This window comes from Orbicella franksi, chromosome 12 (genome assembly GCF_964199315.1).
Source record: "Orbicella franksi chromosome 12, jaOrbFran1.1, whole genome shotgun sequence".
Lineage (NCBI taxonomy): Eukaryota > Metazoa > Cnidaria > Anthozoa > Scleractinia > Merulinidae > Orbicella > Orbicella franksi.
Window position 1 is genome coordinate 18263670 of NC_138156.1, and position 21869 is coordinate 18285538.

General features: G+C 39.0%; 2 protein-coding genes across 3 annotated transcripts in view; one reads left to right on the forward strand and one right to left on the reverse strand.

The window, feature by feature from the left end:
- Positions 1–21869, forward strand: part of LOC145464013 (Na(+)/citrate cotransporter-like) — a 55447-nt gene that overhangs the window by 595 nt on the left and 32983 nt on the right. The window contains exons 1-6 of one of the 2 annotated variants that reach the window (XM_081447820.1): positions 1–2853; positions 7326–7591; positions 9896–10067; positions 11313–11470; positions 14198–14240; positions 17178–17311. In XM_081447820.1, coding sequence (XP_081303946.1) covers positions 2626–2853; positions 7326–7591; positions 9896–10067; positions 11313–11470; positions 14198–14240; positions 17178–17311 — 1001 coding nt within the window. In that variant the 5' untranslated portion in view covers positions 1–2625. The remainder of the gene's footprint in view (positions 2854–7325; positions 7592–9895; positions 10068–11312; positions 11471–14197; positions 14241–17177; positions 17312–21869) is intronic. The other variant, XM_081447821.1, reaches the window with a different exon arrangement.
- On the reverse strand, positions 19418–20296 carry LOC145463638 (histamine H2 receptor-like). Its single transcript, XM_081447395.1, has one exon. The coding sequence runs from the start codon at positions 20294–20296 to the stop codon at positions 19418–19420; it is 879 nt and encodes a 292-aa protein (XP_081303521.1).

Consider the following 21869-nt stretch of genomic DNA (forward strand, 5'->3'; position numbering starts at 1 on the left):
GGGACGTTTATGATGCTGTGCTTCTGTTAGAGAAGGGACCGGGGCTTCGGGCAGCCAATATTGACTTCCATTTGTGTTTACAAACTATACTGTCTGACTATAAAACGTCATAACTTGATACTTGATTTGCATCTCATTCTCATTTCATTTTATCGTTTACGTCTTTCTTTTTCGACGTATTGTGATGAATCATGTCCCCACATACGTGATTTTACATTAGTTTACACTAGCTTAATCGCTCTCAGCCTCAATTGCCCCAGGTCGCAACTGGTACAACAAGTGGTGCTCTATTCGAGTTTAAAGCGGAGGATACATTGTCGTCACGATCCACTTAGTTTCAATTTTCCTTCACTTGCCGATGGAACGATTGAGACTGGGCAACTGGTGAACGAAAAGATAAATGATTAAAATCATTTATCGTAACAGTCAATCAACCTAATAATCAATAAGTTAACCGATATACACGGGAGATTAACATGATAACAGACGCTTTCTCGGCACAGTCTGATGAAAAATAGGTCCGCATTGCATACATATGTGCCTACTGTAATTTACGAAGGCAACAGTTGTTCGGACGTTCAATTTTGTCTGAAATCAATGACCGAGTTTTTTGAAAAACATAACACTAGAAAGAATGCAAAGGCTGTTGAGTTCAGGGACCAGATCGATCCGTCATTTTGAAAATGGTACGCGTCGCAATATACAATAAAAGCCCTGTAAGAGGACTTGTGGTTACTGAATAGTGAATAACCACAATGGTATAAAAAAGAGTTGCGGAGTTTTAGTCTTACTGCTAAGTAGTATTTTAAAATTTGAGTGCTTGACATTTATGTCCTCTGCATCATTGTGAGTAACATTAGGGACTTTATACGATGCAAGGACGGGAAGGCCAAGACGGGAGCGGCAGTGGACGTGGAAAACTTTCGCGTGTCCCGTCGTGTCGCCAAAGACAAATGCTAAAGTTGTGTAATTTTCGTATAGGACGGCGACTTCAATTATTGTAGCTTCATAAAAGCTTTTCATAAAACTAAAGTGACATCCTTTAGAGATAGCATGGAAATATTATCCTGTTAGCGGCTTCAACGATGGTGAACAGACGACACGGAACTTACTCTTCTTTATATTTGTGAAACAAACATTCCTGATCTGTCGGTATTTAATAGTACTGAGAGAATCCAGAATTTCCGTATGAAGAAATTATGTAAACGATCTTATCGACCTGCGTCAGTTATCTTTTTGCTAGCAGAGCGTTTTAGAATCGATCTTGTATGTAACTGAAGCAAATATTTATAATAAAACAATCGAAAACAAACACATGAAATAAACATGCATTTTATTTGCTCGATAGCTGCTTTCAAGGCACGTAATTCGTATTTCCAATCAAAACCTTTCGGAAACTGCTCAAAATCCTGCAAGATTATTCGAGAACAACATTTTTGCACATTCGATGATAGCTGTGCCTGGTTATATGACAAAAAAAAAACTATGAAAACCTTGTCTACGTCACTCCGAAGAACGCGGGAAAATCAGTCTGCAATGTTCTTCATGCGGTCAGCGGTTAGAGATCGTAGTCATTCGTAATGCTCCGTAACGTTATATTTCTGCTAGTAAATTCGCAATTTTTTCACTTCAATGCTGATATCAAATTAAACGCATCCAATTTTAAACGGCAAAAGAAGTTATTTTCATTAAAACTCGCGTTTTAAAGGTGAAAATCGATGAAAGGAACTCGAGCAAATCTCGAGGTATTTTTGGCCTCGCTTCGTGAGGTTGCTCCGAAAGCTTCCAAAAAGTGTCGGCCATCTTACTCACCTGTTGACATTACGGTTGGCTGAAAGCCAGTAACCACAAGAACACAGACGTTCGCTGTTAATCTTTCCTTATAAGTCTTACTTATCCGTCATCTTATTCGTCTCAATGTGAAGTTTTTATGACAAATCAAGCCCAGATGGATCAATTACGCCATTCGTTAGTTAAAAACTGGGCTGGTTTTCAAAATTTGCTGGTTTCGGAGCTACTGTAGACTCGGCTACCGTGTTAGATTGCGGCGTTTAATTCGTTACTTAAGCTGTTGAAAATCGACAAACAAAGTGTTCCAGGTTTCTTTGTTTTTCTTTATATCCGCTTAGCAGTATAAGCGTCATGCAAGGCTTGCTCTACTGTCGGTCAAAACGAACCGAATTCTGGTATTCAAGAACTTCGTCACTATCTGACGGAGTCCGGTTGTTTCAAATCTTCAAGTGCCTTTTTTATTTGCATTAATTGCCTGATCTTTTTTGATTGATTGGCTGCTAATCAAACTCTTAAAACCTCATTATACAAGTCCTGCATTAGATATTGTTATATCTGCTTTGTGAAAACAAAGGAAGTAAAAGTGGTCTGGCAATCTGTGTGTGTATAACCATATTAAATCACGACTTGGTCAGAGTTGAACATTGTTTGTAACCACTGGAAACCCTTAACAGAAAATGGAATTTACCCGTATGGAAATGTTCGGTGGTTAAGATTGAGCCCGCTCGATTTAAGTGACCTGACGTCTGCAAAGTTCGTGGGAAAGAAAAACAATTTGTTTGCAAGTTTCAACTTAACACCCTTCGCTCCGCAAGTTAAGAATACACCGTCTAAATGGAGACAGGCAAAACGAACGTAGCTTGCATTTCGTCCGTGGCCATCGATCAAAATGCCGGCGAGACTCCAGAGAATTCAGAAAAGGAATCATCTTCGTATCCACAGACGATTTCTCCGAAGAAAAATACCTCAGTCGCGAAGTGCCTTATAAAATGGCGCAAGTACCTAATACTTCTCTTCACGCCGATATTGTTAGCGCCATTACCGATTGCTGTGCCTACAACGGTGAGCAATATTTAATTAAGTTAAATTTGTTCCAATGGCGAAAGGCTTATCTTAACCAGGTTAGGCAAACGTAAGCCCTAAATGCCAACTTCACTATTTATATGTGTGTTTTGATTAGGGATTTAACTGTTAGAGTTTCGCACAGCCCTGTTCTAGTTGTTCATGTTCATTATGGATGTTTTTTTGGATCAAGAAGTAAGCCAATCGGTTTGGCAGCTCGGTTAGCAGATCGCTAAGTTTACGGCAATGTAAGGGCATGTATCTCGAAGAAAAACTATGCATAAAGTTGTGCCATATTGTACCATGAACTTACACGTAAAGTAAACAAAGGTTCTCCGTATGCGGAGTATGATTGTACACGCAATCCTTTGACAAGGACGCGTTGGCATTTGTAGATGTTTTCGCTAACGATAGGAAAACGTGAGATTGCTGGCGCTCATTATAAAATGACTTTGAAGAAGTGGCATTGGCGACTAAGTCAAATTGACGCTAGGAAACCGCTAAAGACATCAGTTATGATTAAAGCACGAACTACAGTGAACAAAGAGGTAACGGCAAATCATAAAGGTGAAAGAATGGCAAAGATTAGGCGGACGGATTACGGAAAACAAAGTCGAATGTTTAAGGGAGAATATTGTAATTGTCAACAAGGGTTCAAACTTCAGTATCGACACACTAATTCCCTTTACTTAGTTTCATACATTTTCTTCTGTACTAATCGGAAGAATTTCTTTGAATATCTAGAAAAGAGTGTCCAATTTATGGTTTATGACCATTTTCTTAATTCTTACAAGTCACCTTTTCGCCTGGTCATTGCGGATTAAGTACCTGTGTTGATATTGCAAGGAGAGATGAGATTTTGGTCACTGCTGAAAACTAAAGAGTTAACACGCCTAATTAATATTTAGGTAATCTTTCTCTTTTTTCCCTCCTGAGTAAATAAACTGTCCGTTTGTCCATAAAAAACAAGCAATCTAATCAAGAATCTTTTGTACAAAAAACACAGGGTGGTAGTTAACTTGGAAGATTTTTAATTTATACACTGTATGCGATTTTCCGCTTTAGTAAAACGCGCGCTCTGTGTGCTTACTGACGAAAGGAAGTGCTTAATGGCGGACGGACAAATCAAAATTTTGGAAATGGTACAAAAGTTTTAAAGATATAGGGCTCCGGTTGCGTGCGCGTTTAGCATGCGCGGGAGCTCCGCTATGAATTACACAAATGAGAGATTCTTAAGAAGCGACTGAAATAAGCTTACATGCAGCTCAAATGCAGCACAAAAACAAAGGCATCGCAAATCAGCAGCAGGTTAATCATCAATCGCAGTTTGTGAAGTTTAATTATCTCGATAAATTAGGTATTTGAGCCTGTTTCACTGTAGAAAAAGCAACTGCAAGACAATTTCTTTTCTAGCTTTGCACATTTGTTAAAGAAACATCCTGTGCATTGATTCCCAAAGCAATACATCTTGATGAAAATGATGCTGAAATGAGCACAATCTTACAAGAAATAATTAGATCGTAATTAAAGTATTTCTCTTATCCCAATGAAGGGTATACACAGTGTTTAGTTTTAGTAAAACGCGGGAAAGCAAGATATTTTAACTGCCTAATGTAGTCTTAATTCGGAGTCTCGCAGTTTATTTAGCTGCTATGGCGTGGAAAATATTAAACTGTATGACGAAATGCAAACAACAAAGGTAACTAAACTACGAATTAATTTTGTTGACTGAAAGAATACTTGCCTTTAGAGAATTTAAATGTCTGTTTGTTACTCCACTGTTTAGTTATCCGTTCACGTTACTTTGATGAGCAGCAACTCTTATGTCTGACAGTAAAGCTTCCATTGCTGTGTCCTTCTCGCTGCAAACTGAATTACTTCGGGTGGAATCCGAGCCGATAAATCCCGTCCGTTTGGAAAAAGCTGGACTAGCGGAGTTTGCGCGGTTAGCCAATCAGATTTAGGGATTTGAACTTCAGGGCCGGTAGCACGTATCGATAAAAGAAAAATAACACTTATGAGATTTATCTGAACGAATTGCGGTCGCCTTGAGTCCCACTGCGGTAATGTGACAGTGTTAACCTCTTTGCCTGGATTTGCGAAACTTATCTCTCTCTTTTTTTTTTTCTATTTGAAAATCACGAGAAACGTCTTCAAATGAACTCTGTTTAAAGCTAGGAGGACACCCTTCTCCGGTCCGCCCTGCAGTGAGTTTACAAAAGCTTCTTAGCGTCGGAGACCTGACGAGAGCTTTATTAAAAGAAGCCTTCTGAAATGTTTATTGTTATAAGTGTCATTAAATATTGAACATCACCCGTTCTTCTAATCAGATCAGGGACAAATTTTTTCACGACTCCTGTTTTTTTTTTTTTGTACCGCAACGCAGGTAGAATACACAGTTAACATTAATTGCCTTAAAAATTGGATTCGGCATTGAGGATTTAACCACGGATGATAATACATGTTTAAAAAAAGTAAACGCACACATGGCTACGATCTTTTTCTTATCTGTATGCCGACTCCCTATAGTCTTACGACCGCACACGGGCTGAGGACGGAAGCTTTAGAAGTTTAAAGGCGCTAGAGAAAAGCGTCACGGTTTTCCAAAATTGTATGACGTCAGCATGACCACAAAAAGCAAAGCTGACGGTGTTTTTGTTTTCTCGCATTTTCTACTGAGAAACTGAATGAAATTTGTCGGACTCGTTATAAATATTTTACTTTTGTTGGAGCTCGATTTTCATGGAAATCTATCTTACCAGTTTTCACACGTCAGGAAAAAACATAAATTTGCAAAAAAACGAAAAAAGAGAGAGATGCTTGCACTAGTACCTCTTTTATCGTGTTTGAATTCTTATCCGGCCAGATTCGATGTGCTCTGAAAATTTTGGAAGATTTCACCGAAGAAACTTCAAGAAAATCACAACAACCACATAAACGCATAAACGGTGAAAGATGCATTTTCTAGAGCAGTTTTTAAGTCAAGACTAAAATTATCAGAGATGATTGTGAAGCACTATTACATTTGTACAAGTTTGAGTAAACTGGTTTGACTAACCTGGTTGTAAACGACTGCACAACAAGCTTTCAGTAGCGCGCGCAACACGAAAAATGATTACCCTATGGAGCCACCCTAACATAAGTTAACAAACGGATCCTTTTAAGCTTAAGTTAATAAATAAGTACAGGTACCGACCTTATCAAATTTTAAACGGAGCACTATCGTATTAGCAAGTTCAGCGAAAACGTAAGCTTTTGAAAACGCTGTTGCTGACCACATCGCATGCGTATACGACGGTTGTGGTTTTTCTCATAGCTCATCAGTGTTCTCGAGCGTTTTAGCGTGAACGGGGAAAACGCTTTGACAGCGGCAGTGAGGATGCGAAGCTTTTGATCATGAAGAGCATTATTTCACAACGAATAACACGTCTTCCTCGATAAATGCGGCCAATTACACTTGATGTTTCTTCATCCTGGTTTTTAATGACACTGTCTTTACATTGCTACCTATATATTTCCGCCTAAAAACGATGTGATGCTAAAACGATGCCGGAGAACTTACCAATCTCATATTAGAACGGACGTGTAACATGCTAATTTTCGTTAATTTAGCTAATCAAACCATGGCTTTCAAAAACAATAGCATTTTTTAACTTGCCCGTTGACTTACATCTTGCTTTGGTCAAACAAGCATTATAGTAAAGGTACACGCAAGTGTGGAAACATTTGTTTGCCAAGTTGTTTCATTGGTGCGCAAAAAATGAACTATTTGGTACGGAAACAATGCTTTCGTGACAATGTTTCCTCCAGTTTTTAATTACTTTGTTGTTAACTACGTTAAATAAAGGATTTGATCTTATATTTGCGCTTTGTTGAAAATAGTGATACCCCCGGCTACATAGTCACAAATGGGTAAACGGGATAGCGAAGAAAAATTTACGGAATAGCGGATCGTGGTAGGGATTTATGGACGAAATTGTCCCTTCCAAAATTGCCACCAATAGGCTTTACCTTGGGAAAACGCAACCGAGAAATGTCCGAAATTTGCGTAGCCAAGATCGAGAAGTATTTCAAATGTAGTCATAGTCCAGTGGTGGCATTGTTGCTTGTAAAGTTTTAGCGGCGGTGCCGCAAAAATTAGCGGTGAAGCGGCCACAACGGGCTTTGCAAGCCACGAGAGAAAAGCACCGCCTCCAGAAAAATCCCGCCTACTTTTATCACTTAAAACATGCAATCAGAATCAAGCTATAGAGAGTAGCAGGGAGTGGCGGGCCTAACAACTTCTAATAATGGAAGCATTTGAAAAATTTATCCTCTTTTTATGCACTTAAGAAATTCTGCTAATGAATTTTTGAGCAAGGGTCCTGCGTGACCTTAACTCGGCTGTACTTTAAAATTTCTAAGCTGTATATATAACGAGCCAATTTATTTATTGTGTGATTTATTGATGATCATTGCCTTTACTTTACCAGGAATCCCGTTGTGCGTATTGTATTCTGATCATGGCGGTGTATTGGGTGACCGAGGTTGTGGAGTTAGCTGTCACAGCTCTTCTGCCATTGGTTCTCTTCCCCTTGTTTGGGGTCCTGGGCTCTAAACAAGTCTCTACTCCTTACTTCAAGGATACTAACGTGCTTTTCCTTGGTGGTCTGATCGTGGCAGTCGCTGTAGAGCAGTGGAACTTACACAAACGAATTGCTCTTCGAGTTCTCCTGTTGGTTGGAGCTCAACCTCGGAGGTATGAATTTGTGTCTGTTCAGTCGATGAAAAGGGGTTGGGGGAGGAGAGGGGGCGAGGTTGGTGCGGTAGGGATGAGGTGGATGATTAGACTTAGGCAGCAAAGTGTCGTGTTCGCTGAGGATGGCCAATGAGTGATGGCCGGTATAGTCGAAACATCAAGTGTTCCTCGGCAATCTTCGGAAATGCCGAGAAACCTCCGAAAACGTTCGTATGATGTTTGTCTAATCTACCTGAATTAAATCCTCGGAACGTTGTCGGAAGTCGTTAAAAATCGTTAGGATAAAGCTTATAAAGAGGCGTGGAGTGCTTTTTTCATGGAATACGCACCAAGATAAAGTTAATGGAGTGCCAAAGTCTCGAGCCGCTAGAGAGGCTTGAGTGCGTGCCCAGGAAATGATATCATTTGGGGCTGGAAAATGCCGTTTTCCAAGCAATGCTTTCATACATCAAAACAAACATTGGAACTGACGTTGAATATTTAGTAATTTATGCTACTTACATGTCATGTTACTAGGTTCAATAGGAGAGTTCCTAGAGATTGTCAATCCAACCGGACGCTATAATTATCTATTTTTTTTTCTCTGGATTTTCGGAGGTGCGTACGTGCGTAAGTGGGTGGGTGCGTACGTGCGTACGTGCGCCACGGAAATTAATGCGAAGAGTTCTATCCCGAGGTTGTGAAGCGTGTAAACTGCTCGCTAACGCAACAGTCCTTTTTCCCAATTATGAAGTCTAGCGATCGGTTGTTGATATCCATATGAGACATTGGTGAGAAGAATAGTTTTTACCCTTTAAGGAATTCACGAGACCAACCGCCTGGAAAGAAAAAGAACTACGTGCAAACAGTGCATAGCTTTTCGAACCTTGACGACAGTAATGGTTTCCACAAGCATTTACTGACAGCCACCAAGTACGAAATATGTCTTGCACAGTATATGCCGCAATGAATTTTTCTCTCTTAAAGGACGTCGAGGAATAGGTACTATAGGTATCCACCATTTGGCGTCTTAGAGTACTGCGCTAATCTGTTAATATGACTATTCGACGATGGTCAACCTTTTTTTTTTTTAATAAGCTGCGAAAACAATATCATTCACATATAGTTTTGCCACTTAATTAAAAAGGAAACCCACCTTTTTCTAGCGACCGTTTTGTCCTTTCGTAATCCAAGTAAAAGAAGTCCTAGAATTCCTTTATTTTCTTTGTCAACTTTTGGTTGCAGACCGGCTCTCTGTGTGTCAAAATATATTATACGTTAGTCTTGAACTTCTCGGTTCAAACAGGAACAGGTTTCAGAGTGAAATTATTTTCTACCACACGCCTAGCGCTGTGTAGGGAATGGAGGACAGTAATATCACCGTGACTGTTAGCGTTCTAAGTTCGTGCGGTTACAAAATTTAGAGTGACTTACCGTACAGGAAGTTTTTCTTTCCCAATATTTTTCTTCGAAGTCAGCCTAAGCTTCGTTACAGATTAGCCCTCTATCAAAAACAATAGATGAGAGGACGTGATTATTTTATATATATATCGTATCACATTATCGGAAAAATACAATGAAATCGGACTTTTCTTATGATAAAAGTCGGCAAAAGAGTTTTAACCAATCAGAGAGCTTAAAATTTATGCGTTGCCACGAAATGCTATATCAACCGTGTAACAATTTGCCATATGTCCTGATCAACCTAGAAGCGTAGTTACGGATGTCCTTGGAGCACATCTGTTATTTGAGGCTCTCAGGGAGCTGTTCACTCGGCAACAGATAATGTCTGCAGGCAAATATCCGTGTGTGTTTTGAAGGAGACGTTGTTATTTCAAAATGATAATGACAGATTGACAGCCTAAAATAAAATATTAATGAGCTAAGTAAGTATGTAAGTACTTTATTTAGACACATTTCACCAGTGAGCCTGGGGCTCGTTTAAATGTGAACGTGTATGTTAAATTAAAAATGTAAAATTTAAATATGTGATCTACTCAATAAAAGTACAAAAACTAGACTATAAAATTGAAAATTGAAAAACTAGACTATAAAATTGAACAACTAGACTATAAAAATTTAAATATTTAAACTAATCGATATAAAGATTACAGGAACAATTGGCCTCGGTAGTCAGGTTAACATTTGAATATAACGAGACAGATTCGAACTATGGCTATTTTTCTTTTCGAACTGAACTCAGTAACTCACTCGCCAGATAGCTAGCTGAATCTTCAAACCGAAACACACACACGCCATTCTCTATTTCTCTGCCCGTGATTTTAAATCAAATGCATGAAGACGCTATTTAATCTTGTTTTGCAGTTTGATGCTTGGATTTATGCTGACGACAGCATTTCTCTCCATGTGGATCAGCAACACAGCTACAACAGCCATGATGGTGCCGATTGTTGAGGCGGTGTTGGGTGAAATAAAGAATGAGAGCATTAAGAATCAACTTGAGAAAAACAACCAGGATAACACTCAGGCGGACGAGGTGAAAAGCAGAGCTTACGTGTCTAGACTACGAGTAGTCCCTCTTTCACTTAGTACGTCGAGCGAGACCGTAAAATAAACCGCCAGAAAAAAATGGCCGCGTGAAATCCTGGGGGCGAGACGCGCGCGTGCTTCTCGCCCCCAGGATTTCGCGCGACCATTTTTTTCTCGCGGTTTTCTTTCGCGTCACGGACGACAGACTAAGCGAAAGAGGGATTCCTCATAGTGTATAACATGTGTTGCTATTAGATTTAATTCCTGGTCCTGGCCGATTCCCAAACGTTATGTACAGGTGTATTGGGCGAGGAGAGATCCTGTCCAATCTTTTCCTAGACCGAAATCGGATGAAGAAAGACTGGGTTCAAGCATAATGAGTGACTAGTTAACAAGCGGCCAGCTAGAATATAGTGGTTGTACTCACATTACAGTGGCGGATCCAGACCTTGAGCTAAGGGGGGTGAGGGTTTTGTTTTGCTTGCCTTACCGGGCTTTTCTTCCTTTCGTGATTTTTTTTCTTTTTTTTTACTCAAAATAAGGGGAGACGGATCGAAATTTGCTGAAACTGACCAATGACTGTCGGCAAACTTTATACGGGTATTGCAGCAAATACCATCACGGCTTAACTGACCAATCCGATTCAACGGACGAGACTTATAACACCATCGACTGACAAACACTATTTGCTTGACTTTGGTGATAACTTCCGCTCAGGCTGTCAAAAAGTCAGTCATCAACAACATTTCTTTTCAGAGCTACCCTCACTATACGAACGGCTGAAAATTCTCAATTTCTATTACCCAAAGCTAGTGACATTTTGGTCTGCCAAAGGGATTTTTGTAACACGTGTGGTCTGAAAGCAAAGAGACAACGGTATTAGTACATAGGGAATCAAATTGCGATTGATGACTGGGACCTCATGCAGATGGTTTTATCGTGAGATGAGACTTGTCATAATTTGTAATGTAACATATGCACTATTAATAAACTAATAAAATAATAAATCTTAATTGACCACTCCCCCAACGGGGCTTTACAGGGCCAATGAAACCAAATGATGAAACAAATGATGCAAATGAACATAACATGGTTAGAAATCCCAACTGGCAGGAAGCAGACCAGTTGGCTATCAGTTTACAAGTGATTCGTAATGTGTTTGTGGCGACCCCAGTTCAAGTCATTTTTGCCTGGCCTGCTATTAATTCACTTTACTCATACACCTCGATTTTGCTTTTCCTGATAACTACAGATTGACGAAGTTGTTCCTCAACATGCAACATTTCAGCTTGGTTACATGAAAGAGCAAAACGAAGACGACGAGAGGAAGACGGTCAGTATCCAGGAACCCGAGATCACCAGGGAGAAAAATGAAAACGATGGCGGATTCCAGTACAAGAAAGATGAGAGGTATTGTTTGGAGTGTATAAATCATATAACGGCACACCCCAGGTGGTACAGTATACTGATGTAATAGGCCATTTCCGATTTACCTTAAGCCTCTTTCTCAAAGCGAGTCTTGGTGTCCATCCTTTCATATGAAAATGAGATTTCATTCACATGCAAATTAAACAGATTTTCATATGAATGGTTGAGCACTAGGCCTCGCTTTGATAGAGAGGTATGGACTATCGACTTTTTCTCGTTTCTGCGAAGTTTTCGATAAAGGTTTAGAAACATCACTAGATAATTCAATTTCCGAGAGGATATAAAGAAAGACATCCATCCTGAAGACCCTCAAAGAGCTCAAAATTGTCGTTTGAACTCATGAGCGCGAGTTCACATCCACCTAGAGCTAATTCAGCCCCTAGGCGTTGTAGCTAAAACGAAAAATGCATTACTACTTAAATTGCAGAGAAATAATTGGAAATTATTTTCAAAAAATTTAGAATTCTTCGAAAACAATTATATTTTATGCTCCAGGTCAAATCTCCAGGTCAAAATCTAATTGATTAATAGGTGATGATAATATAATGGTAGAAGCCAGACAGAAAATATTAAGAGAATTCGCACGGATGCAGGGTGAATCAAATGGCGAAGTAAGCCGTTTTCGTTTGACGCGGCGTTTGACCGTTATCGAAGATTCTCTTTTAGTTTCACTGAATTTGAACGCGCTAACATATCAAATATTGCATTTTTCTGTGTTTTTATTTAATGTTTGAAGACATTTCCACTATGTTTCCCGTCCAAAAGAGTTTTCTCACCTGTATTCAGACTTGTCTATCGTTGGTGATATTTTTCGTACCCAACCGGAGTCTACTGGAGAATATTTTGTAAGCTATACAGACATAGTGGGGGTGGGTTAGTTGTAAGTTTTCAGACATAATTAGGTAATGTACGAGGAAGCTTTTGTGCTTGTAGACACAACTAGACGGTGATTTGGTTTAATTTGTTTTTCGTGACGAACCCCTCAGCGGAAATAGCTGCCTGGAGGTTGTCCAAAATGGCGCGTGACAAAATACATGTTCTTACAAAAGGTTTCTGGTTTTTGCTCGGCTTTCTTTGACTGCCGTGTTTTCGGTTTCATTTGAGTTACCCGACAATTGCAAGCAGCCAGCAAAACAATCTTATTTATAGTAAAAAAAAACAGTCGTCTTATTTACAGCCTTGATAACGTTGATTGCTTTCAAACTGAGGGAGTGGCTGAGGGTTAGAATTTCCCATATATGCCGCAGTAATTAAATTTAAAAATACATGTTAGTTTACATGTGAGGACAAGAAGGAAAAGGGTCATGTTTGCTTCCCCTGACCACTGTTCAGTCTATTATTTAGCTGTGTTTTAACGACAAGATTGCAAGAACGCAGCCAATATTTGATTATACTTCTCATGCAGGCATTCAGACAGGTTTAAACTGATTGTCTGTCAGTTTTCATTTTGCAAAATTTCAATGGTATGACAAAAAGTTGCCGGTAGATCACAGCGTAAATCTAGCGAGCTACCATGAAAAAACGCATGACAAAACATGTATCTTTACAAGAAAATCAATTTGCATGATCAGTGGCAATTTTGAACATTCTCATTTAACCGTTTCAGCCAAAAATCTTGACGCATTCTCTGTAAAGAAACAGAAAAAGAGCTCGACTTTATCCCACCTATGATTCAAAATGCGAACAGTAAGCAAAACGAAAATCAAAAGCAACTACGTAATACATCTGAATGCTGATTTTCTAATAAAAAGCATGTAGCGAAGTGTACTTTTAGATAGTTCCATCGTTCCCCCCTGTTAGTGTAACATGAAATTCGCCAAGAAGTCAAAGTTCATTAATCTAACTATGAACAGCGGCCTTTCCAGTTTTGATTCTTGCCACTCACCTCGGATGTTTGTGCTGTAACTGTACCAATGTTTATTACAGATGGCGTCTATGCAACACGAGTGATCAAAACCTACAGAAAACGAAAATAAGTTCGGTTTTTTAGTTGCGGTTTTTTAGTTCATTGAAAGAAATTCAAACACCGGCCTACCAGGTTTCAAAATTGATCCCACTCGTTTATCTCTAACAAGCAAACAAACCAAAGTAAAACACAACTGAAGGCTGGACTAGACTCAGTATATAGCTGAATGTTCCTGTTTTTTGAGTAAAGTGATTCGTTGATTTATGTTTTTTTGTTTTAAGTCGACTCAAGTGTTCATTTATCTTTTTTTTTGAAACGTTTTGTGATTTGGACTTAGTTTTGATTTGTGACGTCTCAGTTCCGCCAAGTTCCGGATTTGGAAGCACTCTAAAGCTTCATGTGTAATATAAAGCGGTAGGTTTATAAGAAAACGCACATATGGCAATACAATTTAAAGCATTAATTTTAATTTTCAACTTACAACGTAGACCAGTATTTTGATAACATCGCCATATAGTATTTTGTCTACTGCGTAAGTGTAATTCCGAAAGCATACTTAAATGAAAACGTTTTGTAGCCTACTGCTGTATCTTTATTGTTTGAAGTGTAAATTATCAATGCGGGTTTTGTGTTTGATTTCAAAAGTTGAGTGGTGTGAAATATCATCTTTTTTATTTTTGGCTACGTGATGTTTGTCAGAAATTAGGGCAAGACTTTGACTATTTCGCGCGTTGTAAAACTGATCCACTAAAAGGTAGTGACACCGATTTAATTAATTTTGAGTTAACTTTTTTTAATTAAAGAACGTCTGCCGTAAACTTACTGAGAGAGGAAAACGAGATTGAGGTGAGTGATGCACTTCTTAATTTCCCCTTCTCCGTTTCCTTACATTTTCCTCGACGTTAGTTATGAGAATTTAGTGTTTCACAAAATAGACTATTTCTCGCTGCTATTATTTTCGTTGTTCTCGTCAGCTGTCAGCTGCTTTATAATTTATTAATATTGTGATTGGAAATTAATTATTAATCAGCAAGGCCTCTCCACAAATATCACGTAATATGGCCTAAATTTATTTCCGGAAATTCTCCAAAAATTAAATTCTAAATATCTCAGTCGAAAGACCCTGTTAATATCACTTATTTTTTTCATTTTTTTTTTAAATCACTAATTTTTTTTATTTTTAAACGAACCGATTTTGAATCACTTAGGGAACAATTTTAAAAACTTTTTGCAGTAGTAAAAGGACAAGAGGAAGACGATTCAGGCACCTTGATGTTACAAACATGTGCCATTTTAGAAAAATTGTAGTCTCCTCCGCAGCCGTTATTAGGGTCGTCACGCAACGCTTCTCCCCCACTAACGGCTGCTTAAACCCGAACCCCATTTGTTTCCGCGGATTAGCCAATCCCAACATTACTGAGGCGGTCGCGCCGAGACTAATTGTCCAATGACAACTCGTGTTCTATCGGCTACTGATAGTGAAACCAACATGGCGTCGCTCGAAGGAGCCTTTATTTTGGTGTCTTCCAAGTTCAAAATCCCCACTTTAAATCATCATCAGAAGTTGGCAATTGAAAAAATAGTTTCAAATAGGAAAGATGTTTTTGTGGACCTGCCTACCGGCTTTGGTAAATCCTTTTTTTATCAAACTCTTCCACTTGTGTTGTCGTAGTAGTTGACAATTCATTATTGCTCCCGCGATTTGCGATGGAACGCCATCAGCCAAGGCCTTTCCAACGGACTGATAAGCTGATGATAAAGTTTTGTTCACATTTTTACTCGGATACTTAAAGGACACTTTGACTTGACTCGTATCACGAGAGCCATGGCCAGAAATCGGCGTCGATGTCAACATTGGAAGGGGAGAACTTCCGTTCAGTTGTGCATTTGGAAAAGCGCGTAAGACCTGACCAAAGGGATGACTTTGAATCGGTGATAAGCAGGAACCCGGCGGCGTTCTGTCAGCAGAAATTGGTGTTCCCAACTCCTCTGAATCTTCGTGGATGGCAGAAGAAGTACAAGTGGTATCGGCAAATCGCAGCGATTTGGATGCTTTTCCTCGAGGTGATGAAGTTGATGTATTTTTGGCACCTCTGTCGGCATTCTCATCTGGATGTAGTAGGCGTTTTGCCTTGAGATTTTCTCTTGCCTTGAAGACTTCTTCGATTTCTTTCTTTAGCTCCTTCAACTTTTCCGATGCCCGATTAAATTTTATCAAACGCTGGTCGCATTTGTCTCTGCAGACGAACAGTTCGCTGTTTTCTGAGTAGCGAGTCACGTCCACCAATAGCGAGGATCGGATGACTTCAGCAATGTCGAGTGAACTCTTACCGAAAATGAAGATTTTGTTATTCTTGAGGGAAGCCGACGAACAAATGAAGCACCTAGAGCTACTTTCGACTATTTTCTTCGGAGTTAGATCCATAGGAAATCTCTGGGACGTCTCGCAACATGTCGCGAAGGAGACGATGAATTTACGCGGGAAACTGACGTCATTGACAAACTACTGATACGTGATTGGTTTCAGAGCTAACAATAGGCAACGCGTGATTGGTGCATTCTGTAATTTTCACGTGAACTCTAAACAAAGGGAAACAAATGGGGTTCGGATTTAAGCAGCCGTTAGTGGGGGAGAAGCGTTGCGTGACGATCCTAATAACGGTTGCGGAGGAGACTAGGAAAATTGCGGCCTTAGTGTTTGAATATTCACGATTATATGCACACGCTTCCTCAGTCTTTCCATAATTTCATGAAGTCATGTCGTTCATGGTTTATTCTTTTCATCCGACAACGTTTATTCAATCAGGTGTATACGTTCTTTCATATATTTACTTTTATCTCCTAAATATCTCGGAAACTTCTAAATATCCCAAAAAATATCCGTGTATTTGTGGAGAGGCCGACGCGAATCACCAATTAATATGGGGTTCATGTGGGAAAACGCTTTTGACAAGATCGATACGATACAATGTACGCGCCACAAAAATAATACATAGGATTAAATCTTAAGGTGATTCCTCTTAAAAAGAAAGAGTATTAAAAAATGTCTCAAATTTCATCCAGTTGGTTATCATGTTATGTATATTAGCAAAATGTAAAAAAGATAGGGGTCACCGTGCCCATTTTTTGCACAACATGGATGGCTTTTATAACAACTTTGCGACCGACGAGTTTGTCATTACTTAACCTTAATTAGCAGAAAGGGGCACTAGAAATTCTAGGAAAAGCACTTATTGGATTAATTTATTAGACTAAGTGAAACAAAATAGACCCTGAAATTACATTTTAAACCATGTTAGTTAAACAGGAGTTACGATTATATTACAAACTTAAGACTTCTCTGCGTACGCACATACCCTTAAAGACGTGTTCTTTAAAGCATTAAAATTAAAATATTTTCAAACAGAATTTTAAACTTTTCTTCAAATCGAGATATATTGTGGATAAACTCGTGTAATTTAAATTCATTCATCAAAAAATGGGGGTCATCGTGTGTAATTGTAAAGACTCTAGAGGTTGCTTAAACAACTACAAGAAAGAATCGCAACTTGGTAATCATATAACAATTGGACTGTCTAATAAAGTAACTGGACAATAAACAGTAGCAATAATAGATCTCGTGAAAGCTAGTGGAAGCTAAGCTCCATAATTAAAAAAAAAGATTAGCAAGCTTAATATATATTTACCGTCATTTCTTTCCTTAGCAGTTGTCGTTGTTTATGTATCTGTAGGAGTACCTTATAAATCCATTTTCCCAGACTTTATTTTGTTTTGAATCTGCAGGCAGCAGAAACTATGTACTACAACAGATTGTGCAAGGCTATGATGTTAGCTGTTGCGTACGCTGCAAATATTGGCGGCACAGCTACACTGACGGGAACTGCTCCGAATCTGGTCTTTAGTGGACAGGTTAACAGGTATGTAACTCGAATGCGCCTGTTGTTTTCTTTACGAAAGCAAAATTAATAAACAGACGAACACTACCTCTTAAAGAAAATCTTCGCTGGAAACAGTTACTTCAAAATTACAGGTTGGTGTTCGTGTTAAATTGTTTCAGCGATCTGAAGGCGATAATAATTGATTGCCCGTTTTGAATGCTTGCGTTTCGTTCCTTCTATTTTAGCATTTCGAGTTTCCCGCGCGCCGCCATGTTTATTTTTGCAAAGCTTGATGCGCGGTAGGGCGTCGCGTGATATATAGAAGTGCATCTAATCGTTTATGAATCACATTCCACTTGAATATGTACAGTTCCCAACGAGAAATCTTCTGTAGACTCCATACTGACGTCATAAATTACCATAAAGTTTTGAACGACTAGTAGGTTTATTACAGACTATTCGCTCTTGATTTCTATGCGTGGTAGTTGACCCGGGCTGCGTCCTCGTCAACTATCAAGCGATAGAAGTCTCGAGCTCATAATCTAATTGTTAAATAGAAACACGATTTTAAACCAGTCAGTGCATGTACCTTCTTTGGGATATTTCTAAGACTCGATGATGCACGCCAATGCATAACTCCGTTGTTAAGTATTTATTCAATTCATGCTCAACTTCTTGTGCACTTAACTTGGTAATGCTAAGTTTATGCTGCTTTTGGATTAAGTTGCACATGAAAATTTTAGTTAAAACTGGGCGAAATGAAGTTGTGAACCAATGTTGTTAGATAAACATCTCACACACACAGAAAAGTGTAACATCAGTAAATCTTTATTTGTTTTATTATTTACAGCGATAAACAAAATCAAAGATGTAATATAGCAATAAGCATACTTTTAAATAGCTATGAAGTTTTAATAATGTAAATTAAAAATGCTTTACAACTCCATTCAACCTGGGGCGCTTGCCTGCGAAAGTGAGATGTACGGAAAGAGGTCCTAGATTCTGCCATTTTATTGGTCTCTTGATTTTTATAATTTATATCGAATAAGATAATTTATGGACATTTTAATGTGCATAAATTTTAAAATTTCGATTACAAATGACGGAGAAAATGTCGGCGAAGCCAACAGCGAAAAGGATTTGTGCTCGATTTTGCGGCTTTGTAGCAGTTCTTTCAGTACTGTTTTTTTCGGGACCTTTGTTTCTCAACTTGAGAGGAAAACCCCACTGGGCATAAGGCTGAAGTGTTCTATTTCTGAATGGAGATTGAACACTAGCTAATAATTGCAAGCTTTTTGTTCAGCTCAAGTTCAATATAAACTGAATCTCTTAAAATTGACAACGTTGTCAATAATGAGATGCTCACGAATTCAACCAAAGAGTTCTCAACCGAGTCATCCGCTGACACTCGGGGTATAGACAATCCAACACCTGTTATATATACGTTTGAGCTTAAACAGCAGCGTCTTGTTAACTTTCCTTAAAATGAAAACGATGTTTCTTTGTTTTAAGTCAAACTTTCTTACGAAGTTAATGATTTCTTTGCTTCATAATACTATCATTTAAAGTGTCCATACGGCCAAAAGGGTATTTGTGGTTTTGTAAAAATGTATTTAAAACAAAAAAAATTAATTCTGGTGCTTTTTTGCCATGAAATCAAGCTTTAAATTTCCCGCTTCGACCACGCCCAATGAAGTTGACCGCGTAATGAAAGATTGGTGGCGAATGACGTCACTTCAGGAACATCTCAAAGGTTCATGTTTTTATTTTGTTTGATTGACGACCGCATTGTTTCACCAACTTCGGTTTGTTTGCTTTTTGTCGACGAAAACTCAGTCCTAACCACTACTTAAACAACAGTGACCTGAACTAGCAGGATTTGGCAATTCCTGTCTTGACGCCACGACCCATTCAGAAACCTAGACTCTTTTTTTACATTGACTCACGGTCAACCTCATTGGGCGTGGCCGAAGCGGGAACTTTGAAATTAGATCTTTGGGCGTTAAAATGTCGGAATCCAATATTTTTTCTTAGAATACCTTTTTACACATTACAGAGATACCAAAACAGCAAAAAACTGTGTTGGCCTTATAGACACTTAAAGATTTCAGTTAATTAATATTTCAAAATAACAAAGCGTTGGCATTACACGTCCCGGAGAGGCAATTCTCCAACTTGTCTTTGTCGCCGAAGTCGTTTGCGAAAGAGAGCAAGTACAGCTGATCTGTATTCTGGCAGGCGGATAGCATATAATATAGGATTTACAAGAGAGTTTGCATAAAATAAAACAAATATGGCATGATCTACTGAATCGGGCAGTGAACGCCACAATTCAGATGCAAAGCTAGAAACAATAAAGGCTGATATAACGTATGGCAGGTAAAACAGAAGAGATACAACAGTCACAATCAACAATGTCATGGTCAGTTTTCTTTCTCTACTGATTGCACCATGGTGGTGAGGCTGCGCTCCACAACGGACTTTAACGATAATGGACGTGTAGGAAATACAAATGATCAAAAGGCAAATCGAGCAAAATGTAATTCTTAGGTAAAGAAAAATTATTTCAAATCGTTTAAGAAGAACATAAGTAATTGATACCAACGCTGCTGTAACCCAAACAATGGCAATTATTATTCCATACACCCATTTCTTTAGCACGCGATGTCGAAATGGAAATAACGTCGCGTGTGCCCGTTCTAAAGCAATAATGGCAATGTTTGTTAATGACGCATTAGAGAAAAAAAGTAAGAGTGTAAATAGTGTATGATTGGCCCAAACATCAATTGAATGTCTCTTCCACACATTACAGTCTGCTCCAACCAAATAGAACAGAGCATACACAGAAAATCCTCCAACCAACATATCCACAAATGCCAAATTTATCAGCAGGTACGTACTACGCTTGCGGAGATTACGGCTTTTTGTGAAAACAACTATCGTACAGAGATTGCATGCTACAATAGCGACAGACACGGTTAAGTCTATAGTCATCCATGCTATGCACTCAGATAGAGAAAACATCTCAAAGCTATGCCCTTTGTTCGTATTGCTGTTCGACGTAATTACTCGTCTGTCTGCGGAAAGAAGTCAGAATTATATTTATCAGACTTTTTTTTCATAAGGCATACGGCATACAGTTAACAGCGATTCAAAGATCACATCATCGATTTTATTTTAGCACATCTACGACTGAATTTTGACTAGTTACTGTGTGAATGCCTCCTTTGTATTTCATCTAAGCACAGCGCGTCAAAGGAACTTGAAAAGGCAACCTGCGCGAACCATTAGCTAGATCAGGAGCCCATCACTAGGAGCGTTCAACTACCCCATACTCCTGTCACGGCGTTTTCACAGACTGATATATTTTTAGTTTGAATTTACCGAGAATTCAGACCCCGCAGAAACCTCAGTGACCAATTACAAGCACGGACTTAATTTTTACTGGAAGAAGTGATGGGCTCCTGATGTGAGGGCGGCCATTTTTTTCCTTACCGATTCGCGCTCATGTAGACCGGAACTGATCTATTTCGCGGGAAAAAAAGTCTAAAAATAGACCGGTCTGTAAAATATTCCGTGACATAGCCTTAGTGTGGGAGTTGCACGCTCCTAGTTATGGGCTCCTGGCTAGATTAATTCCAAAATTTACGTTCACATCCTCTTTAAGAACCTTCTGATTAGTCACAATCTAGATTTATTTCAGAAAGTTCTTTACGATTTGAGTAGGTGGTCCCGCGCTTCTTTACCTCGCGCTCTCGAGCATCGCAGACATGTTCTCGCTCCGAGCTCGGCTATCGTAGCTCGACTTGTAGGAAAGTTTTTGCGTAGTTCCTTTGCGGCTTTTTTCTAGGCCTTCACGGTCAATTGATTTCGGTGATGTATCCGAGACGAACGGCCCGGGTGACACTTTTCGCCCCTGACCACGAGACCCAAAAGCGATTGACCACGGCGAAATATTGAGGCCTGCTAGGAACTAGGCAAGGAAAGCTTAATCACAACCTTCTTGCTTGAAACCCATCCAGCAAAGAAACCCAACTCATGCCTGGGGTATATCAGCAGTTTAAAGGGAGCAATTATCCTCTTAGATTATCGGACTGATAAATAATGTTTAGATAAAAGAACGGTTGTATTAACAAGATGGAAATGTTCATAGACGACAAAGACGTTCATAAAAACCTGTCACTAACCGTTTCAACAAAAAGTTCTCCTCTGGAAAATTTTTTCTTAAAGCACCAGTCACTTGACTGCAAAGGAAAATACCAGTTTTAATTAACAATAGTTCGAACAGGGCCGTAGCCAGACAAAAATTACTACCCGGACAATATCATATCAGAAAAACAAAACGCTTCTGTCATATTTATTTAAATTTTTAATGCATAGCTTCTTAAATCGCATTTAAGTCTGCAAAACCACCTGCTTTTCAGCGACAAAGTTCTTTAGTGCAAATTTATCTTTTCCAGGCGAAAATGGTCATGTTGTGATCCCCGATAAATTTGGAACAAATTGAAGCCGAAACGTAAATAACCGTCTTGCCCTGCGGGATTGCGTTTCCCTTCTCTTTCTTCACAGTAAAACTGAGACGAGAGGGAACCTCTGC